A 15,498-nucleotide genomic window follows, 5' to 3' on the forward strand; every position below is an offset into this window, starting at 1 on the left:
CTTAGGGTATAAAAATGCCGGGTGCAGTGGCTCAAGCCTGTAATCCCAGCACTTTGGGAGGCCGAGGCGGGTGGATCACGAGGTCGAGAGATCGAGACCATCCTGGTCAACATGGTGAAACCCCGTCTCTACTAAAAATACAAAACATTAGCTGGGCCTGGTGGCGCGTGCCTGTAATCCCAGCTACTCAGGAGGCTGAGGCAGGAGAATTGCCTGAACCCAGGAGGTGGAGGTTGCGGTGAGCCGAGATTGCGCCATTGCCCTCCAGCCTGGGTAACAAGAGCGAAACTCCGTCTCAAAAAAAAAAAAAAAAAAAAAAAATGCTTAAGAAATGACCTCTAGCTTCTGGCAGTTTATAAATTTTAAAAAATATATTTGATAGTGATTAAGCCTACATTTATTGAGTAGTGGTAGAATTTCATGTATATTTTAGCACAGGAAAAGAGACAAAGGTTTAGATTAGAATTAAGAAGCTTAATTAAAGAGAGCTTAGTATTGAGATCAGAGATTTTAAAATCTGGTAAAAACTGAAACGTCCTCCCCATCCTTATAAAAATACATACACATCAGACTGTACACAAGGTTTCAGGGATGTTGCATTATTTCCTGACAGCCAAGCCATCAACTGTGCTCAAAATAATCATAACCTGACCACACTGCATTACTGTACAATGCATTTGACCACACTGCATCACTGTGCATTACTATCACATTAGAGATAAAGTGGTACAGATAAAGTTCGTCTTTTTTACAGATAACTCAATTTAAGAATTTCAATATTTATGTGTGCAGAATTTATGGTTGTTATTGAGAGGCTACAATAAGTAGAATGGAGAGAAACACATCTTGCCAAATTTTCTCTAACAAGTAAGAAGGCATCAATTTTTCTAAGCAAGAAAGAGATAACAGTTTTAAAAAGTAACCTGATAGTGCAAAGAACATACTGAAGAAGACGATGACCTATTCAGAAGTCATCTGAATAGGTTAAAATTCAGGGTTCTCAAATCATTTCTGAGCTATATAATTCCTTTCTCCAGCCTCAATCCTGGAGAATACTCTCCAGTGACTAATCCCTGCTATGGAAACCATCATGAGGATTCTGCTAGGGTGAATACGTTTATCACTGGCAGTAAAGTGGATCACAGTTGCAGAGGAAACAAGGCAGAGGGAGAATGGAAATACCTGGCCAGAGGGCAGACTGCGTATTCAAAGGCCCCAGAAAATGAGAAAAGACTAAGGAAAGGCCAGGTTAAAAATGTCTGAGGAAGAGATTATCTTGATCCTACCCAAAAATCCAGACTATGAAGAACCAAGTGAGCAAGAAAGAGTTTCTGCAGCAGTTTACTTTTTTATTTTAAAGAACTATCACTTAATGCTACACACACACACACACACACACACACACACACACACACACACGCACACTCTGTCGGTCTCTCTCTCTCTCTGTCTCCCTCTCTCTCTATAGTTTACTTGACCACCAAGTTATAAGTTATACAGCTATAATTTTAATGTACATTTTGGTGCTATGAAACCATAGCATAAGAAAAGTTTATGTAAGCTCTAGCTTAAATATCTCTTTTTTTCTTTTTTTTTTTTTGAGACACAGTCTCACTCCGTTGCCCAGGCTGAAGTGCAGTGGTAAAATCTTGGCTCACTGCAACCTCCGCCTCCTGGGTTCAAGCGATTCTCTTGCTTCAGCCTTCCGAGTAGCTGAAGGCTGAAGCACCACGCCCACATAATTTTTTGTATTTTTAGTAGAGACGGGGTTTCACCAAGTTGGTCAGGTTGGTCTCGAACTCCTGATCCCGTGCTGCCATCTTATATCCTTATTACAAATACTCAGTGAAGAAGATACTTTCCTTTAGATGTTTCCTGAATCTAACTAGTAGCACATACACAATGTTCACGCTCATTTCCCTGAATTATTCTTTATACACGGAAAGGCTAGTGTAACAGATATTCTCTGCATTTACGTTTAGGTGGCATTTCCCTCCCTGCACCGCCCCATATTCTCATCTGATCAACTTTAACGTCTTTTGTCTTAATTTCCACTTCATATATATGATTTAATATTAGGATGTAAGTTGTAATAAGTTATCCTTTACTTAAAGTTTGAATTTGACATTTTCAGATTACCTTGTGACAGTTCAAATTGTGCAAAAGATATATGAACAAAAGCAAATTTCTTGCAGTTTGCTCTGGCCATTTGAAAGTAGTCACGTGCATCATCTGGTTCTTGAATACTGTAATAAAAGATTGTGTCAAAATTTAAGAAAAATAACGTAGCTACTTAAATTTGATAATGCTTCATTCAGTTTTCCAAAAGACATGGGGTATTGCTTTTTTCTGTGGATAAAATTAAATACTAATAAGTTATTTTTTCAAAATCTTTTTAGGCAGTTTAAAATATAAGTAAACTTTTGTGGAAACATGTACATAGTAAAGAGTTTACATCAGTCACTTATTAATTATAAGCAAAAGTATTTGGTTAAAAAATATTAATTTTCTTACAAGTAATACCGAAATGCTTTTATTTTCTCTCTTTGCAATGCAGTTACATACTACATAACAGTTAAACATAGTTAAAATGCTAATACTTACGCTTTTAATTCAGCAAATCTGACTTGAATCCTAGCAAAACTCTCATTTTGGCCATATTTATCTGGAGGAAGCGCTTCAATTGCTTGACTGTAACGACCAATCAATTTATTTAAAAGAATATCACTTAGAGGAACACTGTTTTTCTCTAGTTTGAGCAACAAATTCAACCAGTCCTCTGGGTTGTTTGCCATCATCATAATTTGGTTAACAGTTCCCGAGTTATCTAAATAAGAGGAACAAAATATATCACAACAGAAGACATAAAACAAATGCCAAATTGCATTTTTCCTTCAAAATATAGCCAACCATTTATACTCTTACTATCAATGTACATAAAGTCCTTGTAATACTTTTTAAAATTGTAAAAATTCATATAAGTAACTTATTTACTATCTATCTTTTATGAAGGCATATTTTATCCAAAAGCTACATATTTTGATGGGAAGAAAAAAAATTGAAAGTGTTTTTTAAGTAGCCTTTAAAAATCGTATATAGTTTAAGAAAATCTTATGCTGTTGCAGGATAATTAGAATTTTAGCATCTTATCTATCCAAAGAAAACTAAGTTTCTCCCACCACAACCTGTACTAACTTTCCTAGAAATTTCTCCCATCAATGACTTATTCATTAAACTTACTGCTCCAGTCCTAACATAACCTTCATTACAACCTTACCCATCGAACACTATTTCTGTCTCATACTTACTTGTAAAGCAATCAAACCAGCTTTATAAAAAATAAACAACTGTTATGATCATTTTCTTCTCTCCAGGTAACCTAAATTTCTCCTAGAGCCCTGATAATTTCTTGGTCCAACAAACTCACAGCTACCACAGTCTAGAGCGTTGGAATTTATTGGACCTCTTGTGACTGTCAGGTTTCTCTCTGTGGAATCCCCACCTACAGAAGCAGCAAGGATAATCTTCAGACATAATTTTCACACTGCAATATGCTTTTTACTCTCTTCAGTATTCATTTCTTAAAAAGACAACTTGAATGTCAGTCTTCTGTTCAGGATATTTTGATTATTACTAAGCATTATTAAATTCATATTTCCAGAGAAGCTATCATTCCTTCTATCAACTTCAGTCACCATCAGCAAAGGCCACAACTTTACTTTTATAAATAAAATTTGTTTCTGCCTTCTACTAAAATATAGTGCATGCACAATTTTGCTTTACCATCTTAAATTTAATTTGGTCTGATCTTAACTTAATTTTCTAGTTTTATCTCCTATTGCTTTCCTAAGAAATTAGTCTGTGAAATAGACTAAAGAGAAGAAATAGAAATAGACTAAAGTGAAGAGACTTAAAGGGTTACTAAAAAATCGGTGTTGAATGACATCAGTCTTGGAATGTAAGCAACTTGACAGTCATTTTTAAATTTGGTCTAAGCACGGTAATAGAAAAACCTATTTCAAAATTTTCATTTATGCTGCTTATTCAGTAATAAAAATGTTAGCTCATCCCACCTATAAATACAAAATAGTTCAAGAATACAATTCCTATCTTGAGGACATTTCTATCAGTATTCAAGAAAGACCATCTAGAAATCTGTGTCAGATCTGACACCTCAGCTGACGAAATTTGTGGGTTTTGAAGAAAACAGATCTTCAAGTGAAGTACTGGTTTCGTACTTAGGCTATGGAGAAAATTTTTAAATTTTCATGGAAGTATATATTCATGAGGAAAAGATCTGCAGTATTAAGCAACTCCTTGTGGGCAGGGAGGTACCTAGGATTAATCACTAAATATAATGCTCTTAATGCATAAAATTTCTATGTTTATTTTATAGGCTCACAAACTTAAAAGTGCATGGTTGAAAATTAGATTAATGTAAAAAATAGGATACTGAATGGTGATAGTGTTTATGTGACTATTCGGAGGTCATTTTATACAAATTAAATTGTTGGTATGCCATAAGCAATATAACTTGGATTAGTGTTCACTGAGTCAGCTTGAAATAGTTCAAGTGTATGTTTCATCATCTCAACACCCTGGCATAGAGGGGCTCAATAGACAGTGAAATTTTACTGTGGATGTATACTGGTAGGCCACTACAATCTGATGCTTCCTACAATTTACTCCAATGAAAATGTTCATACAAAATTTTTTGAACGGAACTCTTAATACATTACCAAAGCAAAGTTCTGATTTTTTTCTCACTTTTAATGGTTAGAGAGGATCTTTATAAGAAGCCTGTAATATCCCCTAGTATTATGTACATTTTTTTCTGGGGAGGGATTTGGGTTTTCATCTTTGAATTAGGGACTGAGTCACCCCTTTAAAAAATAGCAATTTAGTGAAACAACATATGGGAAGATCTATAACTCAGGTATAAGAAAGATGGTTATATGTAACTTCCTTTCAAGATGAGAAAGAAAAATGTTGAGGCTGAGACCAAATAATGCCCCTTTTCATTTAATCCACTGTAGCTGAAAATCATCAAGCACAATAACTGATTTTAGAAAAGACCAACAGGAAATTTTGTAGGACAAAATATTGGCCCTGTCTAATGCAAAAGAGGCAAAGGTCGGGGGTGCAGGGGAAGAGAGACAAATAAATATAGGTGAAATCTTAAAAAAAATAATTAAAATATGTTGAATATTAATAAAGTTTTACACATTTCCAGTCTCAGAACTGTGAAGCTTTAAAGTGCATTAAGAGAATTGCAGGCACCATCAAATACCAAATTGACAGAATTCAGAAGAATAAAACAATCTGAAGCCTTATTTTTAAGAAGGCCTTTAAAAGATTAGGCAAATGTGTGTTAGCTCTGCTATCTGGCCTTTTAATGAAGTTAAGAGTTACATGATTTTTAGGCATGCTCTGTTGAAAATTCCTTTTGAATAACAATGGAGAAAGAAATATATAACTTGCAATTTCTGTGAGTTGAATATGTAGAAGATAAAACTGGTACAAATACTGACTGAAAACCGCTTAAGAAGAGCTGACTGGCTACCTTGTATACAACATCATAACATTCGTTGTAGGTACTTTCATACATAAAAATTTACTTAGTTCAGGAGACTCAGGGCAAGTTAGATGAGCATCTCTGAATGAGCAATGCATGACAGGAATCACAAACCCATACTGGTTTTGGTGAAGAAGGCAAAGGTAGTTCGTTGTCAGAGCAGGCATTACAGAAAATTTCCCCACAGTTTCTACAGTGTTGCTTTCTCTTAGAGAGTGAGAATTCCTTTTCACAAAGTTTACAATGTGTTGCTTCTTTGTCTTTCAGCCAAACCAGTCCTTGCAATGCTTTGTTGGCTTCTTTTATGTCTTTAATTTTAAGTTTTGATTCACTAAGTTTGTTGCCGAGTTCTTGAAGAGCTTGCTCTTGTTCGTGACATATTTTTTTCAACTGCTGATTTTCATCCTGGAGATTAAGGAACTCTTTTTTAAGACTAATCATTTGTTGAGTCTCATTTCTACGATGACATAAGGCATCTTTCTCCTTTTGAAGATCTTCCTGCAAAGTCTGCCTCCATTCCTTCTCAATCTTCAAGTCAGTTTCCAATTGCACCAGCTGTTTCTCCTTTTGGGAGATTTGTTTCTGCAAACTGTCAGATTTACAGAGACATTCTTGTAGATATTTTTCGTCCTCATCTTCAGCTTCCATTTGCGCCTTCTCTGCTTGCTACAATCTTTGTTCCAGCTGCCTCATGGCTGCAGTAATTTTATTGGTTTTTTCTTCTAGTCGGGCAATTATTTCATTTTTTTCTTTCAAGCCATCTTCAGAACCCTGCAACTTTTGATACATCTCTATGTTTAATTGCTTTAACTTCCTCTAGTTGTTGTCGAAGACCTATTAGAGTATCTCGTTTCTCATGGATATCTTTCTCCAGCAACTTCATGGCAAGTTCAGTCTCTTGCTTCATGCTAACTTGTACTGCAAGCTCATTCTCCACATCCTGTCGTAACTGAGATTCTTCTTGAAGCTGTCTTCTGGCTTCATTATACATTTCATCTAGCCCCTGACAAGGATGCTTATATGTTTGTTTCCACATCTACTTTGGTAACCTCTAGGTTCATATTACAGAAATACAGTCTATTTCTGTAACAGTACAGAAATAGTCTGTAGAAATACAAATTGCCATCCGTAGCTTTGCAGATGCATTCCTCATGCCTGAATACCCTAGTCTTCCTCTAATCAACAAATATAACATTTGTGTTTTATCATGCTAGTATTCCTATGATGCCCAGCATGCATTACAATGTAGCATAGTGAAAATATAAATTCTCATCTAGAAAGAAACTATGGTTTTAAGCATCTCTGAATCTTCCTCAATACTTAAAATACTCAATTGCCTTGATGTACAATCTTTGTTAGGGTGACACAATTAAGTACAATTATACTCTATTAACACTCTGCTTAACACCGAAACTATCTAGTTTTTTTCAAAGTGAACATAGTCTGCCACCATAACTAGATCACAGGTTCTTCCATTTATTTTCAATTCCTCATCTATTTAATGGTTAGCATATATGTAACAAAATTATCCAAATGTCACCATTTAAATGACTGCAACCATGTGAACTACAGTAAAGAACCTGGCTTCAGAGCTAATACTTTTAGCAGAGCTAGAGTACTATACTCCGGACACTTTCACCCATTAATCATTGTTCAATAAACGTTTATGTACCTACCATGTGCCAGAGACCATTCAAAGTTCTGTGGATTTAACAGATAAAAACCCTGCCCTCACGTAGCCTACGTTCTAGTGGAGGAGAAAGACAATAAACACATGAGTAAATTGTAAACTAAGTGATTAGTACTATTTCTTTACCTTACAGGATACTCAACGGTTACTAAAAGGAAAAGAAAAACTCACCTGTAGTATCAGCAGAAATTTTACTCAAGCTTAGCTCATCAGTAAGGTCTTCATTTTTAAACTTATTTTTAATGTCTCTCACTTTGTTCATTATGGAATCAATTGTCAATTCTCTGCCACTTAAATCCTCAGACTCCATTTCTAAGAAAAAAAACTGAACTAGTCATAATTCCTATTTTAACTAGCATCAAAGCAAAAAAAAAAAAAAAAAAAAAAAAAATGCACGTTTCAGAACCCAGAAGACTAAAGCATTAGTTTTGTGAACACACCTAAACGCAGCGATTATTAGGCTAGTATTAATGGAGCTAAATGCACAACAAGGTACACATCTTTGTAATTTGTTCAGCAAAGTTTCATAGGCCAAGTACACTTTTTTCTCCAATATAACATCAATGACACCACACTCTAGAAATCACTCTAGAAATCTGTAAGCTTAAGTCATTAAAAAAAATATGATGGATTGTATGCTTGGATTCTCGTAGTGACATACACATAAAGATTGCTTGGATTCTGGCAGCGACATAGATAAAGAATTCGTTTGGCAATGGAAATAAGAATTCCTTTATTCGTCTGCTTCACTTGAGTAAATCCTCACAGTGAGAGTGCTTTCAAAGCAGACTATGAACATTATGGGACTTTACTGATAATTAGGATATCCGCAGGTTTATTCTTGTGCATATCTGGCAGAATCATGATTTGCTACCTTAATCCAATACCAAGAAACTACGGTACTCGTACTGAGCACTTGCTTATCTGTATGGTGTTGTTTGTGCAATAAACTGTATGCAGTCTTCCTGTTAATCTATCTTTGTGACTCTCAAAGACAGAATGAGAGTGACTGCCCCGTCTTCAGGTTTAACAATTTTAAAAAGCCGTAATGTTTCAGCAAGCGATACCACTCCACCTCTGAAGTCAAGTTTGAAAGGTAACTGTCAGATCACGGCCACCCTCTCCTTTCCCAGTTTTAACCCGCAAACAAAAGAGACTCTTTTGAAAACGATCTTGTGCGCAAGTACTCCACCACCCCTCCTTTCCAGCGTGGACCACACCCACTTCTTCCTCAAGAAAACCTCCTGCACCGCCCCACCCGCCAGACCCGCGGAGGCAGCGCGACCTCCCCTCCTCCTCCAGCTCGTTTAGCCGCGTCACGTACCTGGCTCCGAGCTGCTCCCCGCCCCTCACCGACCAGCGCTGATAATGATCCCATACACCGGCTGCGGCAGTTCCTCCGTGCGCCGGTGACACAGAACTTACCTACAGTAAGCGGAGCTGGGGATACGAAGAGATGGAACCCAAACTCCTTTCCGCAAACGTTTGAATTTCCCCGTCGTTATCACTACGGCCTCCTATTGGTCAATGCGAGTCACGTGGAAGCGTCTATAGTGATTGGTTCGTGCCTGCCGGGCCGCCCCTCCTCCTGCGTCTGGCAAGCTTCGCCCCGGAAGAGCCAGCGGCCCTGGCCCCACCCGTGCGGCGCTTGGGAGGGTGCAGGTACCCTGCAGGCGTTCCCCGGACGCCGGTCGGCGGGCTTTCCTGCACTTTCCGGTTTAACCAGGCTAAATTTTTGCCTGGGAGGTAGTCACTCCCGGGCAAACGTCTCTGGTGAGAGGAATACAGGGGCGCGGGAGGCTGCTTCCAGCATCAGAACCTAAAAGATGCACCTTGGGCCTGCCCCTTACTGACCCCACCGCCACCATTCTCCTTCGTTCCCCGCGATCCTCACAGCCTGGCAAGAAAGGATCTTTCACAGAGCTAGGTTCGGCCCTGCCGCCAGCTCAAGAATTTCAGTGCTTTTTATCCGAGCTTCCGCTTATGCCCTTCTACTATCCTTAAATGACTCCTCGCTCTGTCTTCAAGCCAAGACCCTCCCTTTTGTCAAAATTCTGAGCAGAACTCACACGCCCATCATGATTGCCCTGCCTGAACTCGCCTTATCAGCCCCCCTCCCTCCGAGCCTGCCCCACTTAAGGGCTCAGGTGTCCTCGGGGTAAAAACATCTCCCTAGTAATCTTCGCCGGTGCGAGGCTCTGCCGCTAAGTGGCTTTGTGGTCCAGGGCAACGGTTACTCCTCGTCTGCAAAACGAAAGGGGATGTGTCTGTTGTGCCAACCATTAGAGTATTTAAGAATCCTATTGTATTTAACACATTTGTATACTTCTTGCAATACAATTGTTCATTTGGCTTAAAATCAGCTGCATCTGACAGTGAATAGACTTGTTCATAGAGTGAAGCCCTTCACAAAGCAATAAAATTAGCCATAAGATTATGACTTATTTTAAGATTATAAGTTTCCCATTTTTATCATATAAATGAATGGTTGTCATTATCATCATGTTTAACTTTGTCATTATCATCATTTCACATTTTTGCTAATCTTTGATTTTTCTGTCAGCACAGCTGCCTTATTTATGTATTTATATATTTATTTTAATCCCCTCCAAGGAATTTCTTATTCAATTATTGAGGCCATTGTTATACAAGCTCTCTAAGGCCCAAACTTTGATTTAAGATATTATTATACATGGATTTACTTTGTATATAGGCAAAAGTTAAATTTCTGATCAATAATAAACTCAGTTCTTACAGCATGCAATCAGTTGTGTGCTGCTTTATGGTGATTTATTCTAGATAAAACATTACTAGTGTATGCTGATTTTAGTGCATTTAGGAGTGATGTGAGCCCATAAGAATGTTGAGACTTGTATAAATACTGTTAGGAAAGCTAACTATCACAGAATGAACCAAGACATGCCGAAAAGAAAAGAAAAATGCCACAGAGAGCTAACAGCGTACCTCATAAACAAAGAAAAACAGCAATGGCAGCTTAGATTACGCTCTACAAAGGAAGGCAGCAGTGACAAGTTAGGAACATTGCTTGGACATCAAGTATTATTTAATTTGCAGGCAACAAACTATGCTAACAAATAACAGAAGAAAAGTAGGATTCTCAGTTCCTTTTTTTCTTTTTTCTCCAATATGAAGAATAGTAGTAAGACAGACAGTCTTAAAAATAAATATAGGACAGGTTATATAAGAAAAACATTTAAATTCCATCTAAATTTTGTGACAGGAATTTTTTTTTCCTTTTTTGAGATAGGATCTGGCTCTGTCACCCAGGCTGCAGTGCAGTGGTGTGATCTTGGCTCACTGCAACTTCTACCTCCTGAACTCAAGCCATCCTTCTACCTGAGACTCCCACATAACTGGTACTACAGGTGCATGCCACCACACTGGACTAATTATTGTATTTTCTGTTGAGACAGGGGTTCGCCATGTTGCCCAGCCTGGTCTCAAACTCGTGAGCTCAAGCAGTGCACCCACCTTGCCCTCCCAAAGTGTGGGGAGGACTTGTAATGGTCTGTGACTACAGTCACACCTGGCCATAATTTTTAAAAAATTTATCCATATGTTTTCATTCTATGGAATATAGAGTCTCACATAATTGGTTAATATACCAAAATATCCTGAAGAAAATAAGCAGGATATTGAAAAATGTACAATATAACCCCTGAAACATTGTTGGCAATCTCTGAAAAGTCATAATAAGTAGAAAGTCATAATAAGATAGCCAGAAATGGACAAGTGTTACCTTTTTGGAAAAGGTAGAATTTGGAAGCTATTAATTTATATAATCTCAATGCAGATTTTAGACCAGTTCTGGAATCAATTACAGAACTGTTTGGAAGTAAAGATCTCTAGACACCAACATGAATTCATTAAGAGCAGGCCATATAGAACATACTAAGTTCTGTATTTTGATTGTTTCTATATTTAGAAAAGGGAAGGCCATAAATACAGAATATCTTCACTTTGGCAAATAAAATGATAAAGACTCTCTTACTGCTTTTGTGGAAGAAAGGAGCAAGTAATTCCCATACTGTTAATATGAAGTAGTTCTGCAACTCTGGATCATTTTTCTCAAAAGATCATTTGTTAATGGTTTGAGAAGAACTTCAGGTTGATCCCTAGTAGAAGGCCTCAGAACTCTGTCTCTGGTTTTATTCTAAACTACATATCTTATCTGTATGACAAACATATAAAAATAATGCTTAACTTTTCATATTAATTAAAACAAAAAAGACAAAATTAGAGATACTTTAAAAGAACAAAATTCATCATATGCAATTCATAGAGATAAATGTAAGTCTGTACATTTAGATTTATGAAACTAATAAAATTCTTAAATACTGAGTGAGAGTCTAGTCAAGCTAAAAAAAAAAAAAAAAAAAAAAAAGCATGGTCCAGATTTATTCTCTAGAAACAATAGTAACAGCAAAAACTATAAAAATTAAAAGAAATAATGGTTTTCAAGCATCAGACATCAGGCAATACAGTACAGTGATCCTTAAAAATAGTGAAACAAACAAGTGAGTCATAATTTTGTCCCCAGATTACTTACTGGTGAGAGTTTCCAAGCTTCAGTGTACAAAGGGAGAATGCAGGCATTGCCTGACATTCTAAAATTAAGATGAAACTCATAGTCTAGAATGGCCAAGGAAGGTGAAGTTCATAGGACAAAGTACCAGAGAAAAAGAGCAGAACAGAGAGAGTATCCTGGAAATCTGCAGAGGATCTCCTTGAGTCTTCAGCTGTGTACTGGTAAGTGCAAGTGTATACAGAAACTATCCCAAGACCAGGGGAAAATAACAGATAGGGGAAAGAATAAAAGGGAATAATCGCAAGAGCTCATGAAGGGCAAGAAATAGTTATTGTTCACAAAGCAACAAGTAGAAGACTCATGATATTGCCTTAGAACTGGGGCAAAATTAGCCCTGAAGCCTGCAATGGTTCAGTCTATAAAAGCTTAAGAGCAAACCTTAAAAGAATCAGACAAAGCTCAAGAATATTTATAGAAATACAAGAAAATCCAACTGGGTCAAATTTACAATATCTGGCATCTAATTTAAAAAATTACTAGCCATTTAAATCACAAAAATGTAACTCTAAATAAGGAAGTAAGGGTGGAAAGCAGTCAATTAAAACAGATGCAGAAATGGCACAGATTACCCAATTAATAGACAGACAAACAGTAATTATACCCGTATTCCATATGTTCCAGAAATTAGAGGAAAGTATATAAACATATTAAAAAGAAATATAGACTATATGAGAATACCAAAAACAAATATATAGAGATGAAAAATGCAATACCTGCAATCAAAATTATACTGGATAGGATTAATAGCAGATTACAGTCTGGAAAACAAAATATCCTAAACTTGAAAACATATCAATAACAAACTATGCAAAATAAGGCACAGAGGAGCAAATAAACAAAAATACAAAAGAAAACCAGTGACTTGTGAAACAACTTAACGTGGCCTAATGTACATGTGATTGGAGTTTTCGAAAGAAATAAGGGAAAATAGAAGAATGTTATTTGATGAAAAAAATGGCCAAAATTTGTTTAAGTAAGTTTAAAACCATAAATGAACAAATTGAAGAAGTTCAACAGATTCCAAACACAATAAACTATGAAAACAACACCTGCATACATTATTAAATTGGTCAAAACTAATGATAGAGAGAAACATTAAAAGCAACCAGAGGAAAAAATACATATTACACATAGATGTACAATCGTAAGAGTAACATTAGACTTCTTGACAGAAACAATGTAAGCTGGGCAACAATGGAGTGACATCTTTAACCCTTTTCCCATTTAGAAAAAAAAGTACAATTGCCTATCAGCACTCATTTAATTTTACATAAACATGCTTTTTGAGGCTAAAGCAAATCTAACTGATTTTCAATGTGAAAATAAAATTTAAAAACTGCTTTTGGAGTGATTTCTTAAACATAACTAACATCAGAATCATCTGAATCATCAGAATTATCTATTTTGGAAAAATCAGATTCATCAAATGAATCTTCAGCCAACAACTGTTTGAGAATGATGGTAACATCACACGTAGAAATGCTATGTTTTCTAGGATTTTACATTTCAGCAGTTAAGAATTACTATATTTTTTAAATGGAAATACTAAACACCACCACTAAGCAGAATGTTATAAATATTTTATTTTATATATTTTTTATTTTTTTGAGACAGAGTCTTGCTCTGTTGCCCAAGCTGGAGTGCAGTGATGCGATCTTGATTAATTTCAAACTCTGCCTCCCAGGTTCAAATGATTTCCTGCCTCAGCCTCCCAAGTAGTTGAGATTACAGGTATCTGCCACCACACCTGACTAATTTTGTATTTTTAGTAGAGTCAAGGTTTCACCATGTTGGCCAGGGTGTTCTTGAAGTCCTGGCTTCAAGTGATCTGCCCACTTCAGCCTCCCAAAGTGTTGGGATTATAGGTGTAAGCAACCTCACCCAGCCTAGAATGTTGTAAATAGAATGATGTCTTCTGTTTCCAAAGTTAATACATTAGAGCAGTGCAAAAATAATAAAAGTGAGATATTTTGTGGCAAAGTTTTCTTAAGATAAACACAGCAGCTGCAGGCATGTATTCTTGGGGCAAACAGAAAAAGGGTTAAAATACTGAAAGGAAAAGAAAAAAAATCTATAAACCTAGTAGTATTATTTCCAGCAAAAATATTGTTCATTATGAAGGGAAAATAAAGATTTCTTTTTTTAGACATACAAAAGCTGAATTCATTCATCACCAATAGAATAGCAATACAAAAATTATTAAAGGAAGTCCTTCAGGAAGAAAAATTCTGAAACTACATAAAAGAATAAAGAACAGTGGAAATGGTAAATATGTGGATATGTAAAAAGATATTTTTCTTATTTTTGAAATCTCTTTAAGAGATAACTAAAGCAAAAAATAGTAACAATGTACTGTCAGGTTTATAACATACAGAGAAGAAAAACATGCCAACACTCACACCAGTGCTGGGAGGAGGAAAATGAAAGAATATTATTTAAGGTTTCTTTCTACTCCACATAAATTTGGTATAATATTACTTGTGATAAGTTAAAGGTGAACTCCATAAACCTCCATTGTCCATCATGGTAACCACTAGCCACATGTAGCTCTTGAGCCCTTGAAATGTAACTAGTCCAAAATGAATGTGCTGTAAGTATAGAATACACACCTGATTTCAAAGACATAGTGTAAAAAGTAAAAAATTTACCATTAATATTTATATACTGTTACAAATTATTAATATTTATTATTAATTGAAATTAAAATAATTTGGGTATATTAGTTTAAACAAAAATAGTATTGAAATAAATTTTACCTGTTCCTTTTAACTTTTAAAAAATAGGGCTACTAGAAAAAATGAAAATTATATATGTGGCTCACATAATATATCTATTGGACAGTGTACTAGAAACCCTAAAGTAGCCACTAAAATCAAACAAACACACAAGTAAAAACCAACAAACCAACCAACAAACAAAAAACACAGCTACTAAGTGAATAATAGGCAAAAATAAAAAATATTCATTTAATACTAATGATGCAGAGAAAGAGGAAGAGTAAAAAAGAACAGACAAACAAATGGAAAAAAGCAAAACAGTAGATTTAAATCCAACTATAGCAATAATCACATTAATGTATATGATCAAAACACTCTCTGAAAATGGTAGAGATTTTCAAATCTATGAAAAAGCAAAGTTCAACTATCCACTGCTTTCACCAAACCCATCTTAAATATGAAGGCACAAATAGGAATAGAAACGAAATAAGGAAAAAGATACACCATGCTGTCATTACTAAAACGCTAAAATCAGAAAAACCTAACATGGCACAGGTCTCCAAAAACAGACAAGAGTATTTGGTTATCTGGATAAATGGCCTTTGACTGCTGATCTCAGGTATATTTTGAAACTATTCTCAGACATGGATCTAGAGTGGAAACTCATCAGAAGCGAGCATGTCTGCGGGAAGTCTAGATAAAATGCTTTAAAGTTTAATCCTAGATTTTATATTCACAGTTCTTCAGAGAGCTCTGAAAATAACATTATTTCTTCAGGATTAACCATCAGAGATAAACAGTTTTTGACGCATTTCTTGGCAATGGGCTCAACATACGAGCTATCAAGGCAGGCCTATATAGTTCAGAGTAGCTAAAAACCAAAACATCTCTGCCAAAAACTATACAA

General features: G+C 36.0%; 1 protein-coding gene and 1 pseudogene across 3 annotated transcripts in view; both read right to left on the bottom strand.

The window, feature by feature from the left end:
* The window catches only part of TTK (TTK protein kinase), a 104,291-nt gene that overhangs the window by 43,386 nt on the left and 45,407 nt on the right, over nucleotides 1-15,498 (bottom strand). The window contains exons 4-7 of one of the 3 annotated variants that reach the window (XM_003923262.4): nucleotides 8,691-9,509; nucleotides 7,437-7,577; nucleotides 2,605-2,827; nucleotides 2,140-2,246 (exon numbers count right to left, since the gene is read on the bottom strand). In XM_003923262.4, the coding sequence (XP_003923311.1) occupies nucleotides 2,140-2,246; nucleotides 2,605-2,827; nucleotides 7,437-7,575 (469 nt within the window). In that variant the 5' untranslated portion in view covers nucleotides 7,576-7,577; nucleotides 8,691-9,509. Of the gene's footprint in view, nucleotides 1-2,139; nucleotides 2,247-2,604; nucleotides 2,828-7,436; nucleotides 7,578-8,589; nucleotides 11,459-15,498 lie in introns of those variants that run through there. The other 2 variants (XM_074398024.1, XM_074398025.1) reach the window with 2 other exon arrangements.
* LOC104650632 (RUN and FYVE domain-containing protein 2-like) lies at nucleotides 2,836-7,428 on the bottom strand (annotated as a pseudogene).

This window comes from Saimiri boliviensis, chromosome 4 (assembly GCF_048565385.1).
Source record: "Saimiri boliviensis isolate mSaiBol1 chromosome 4, mSaiBol1.pri, whole genome shotgun sequence".
NCBI lineage: Eukaryota > Metazoa > Chordata > Mammalia > Primates > Cebidae > Saimiri > Saimiri boliviensis.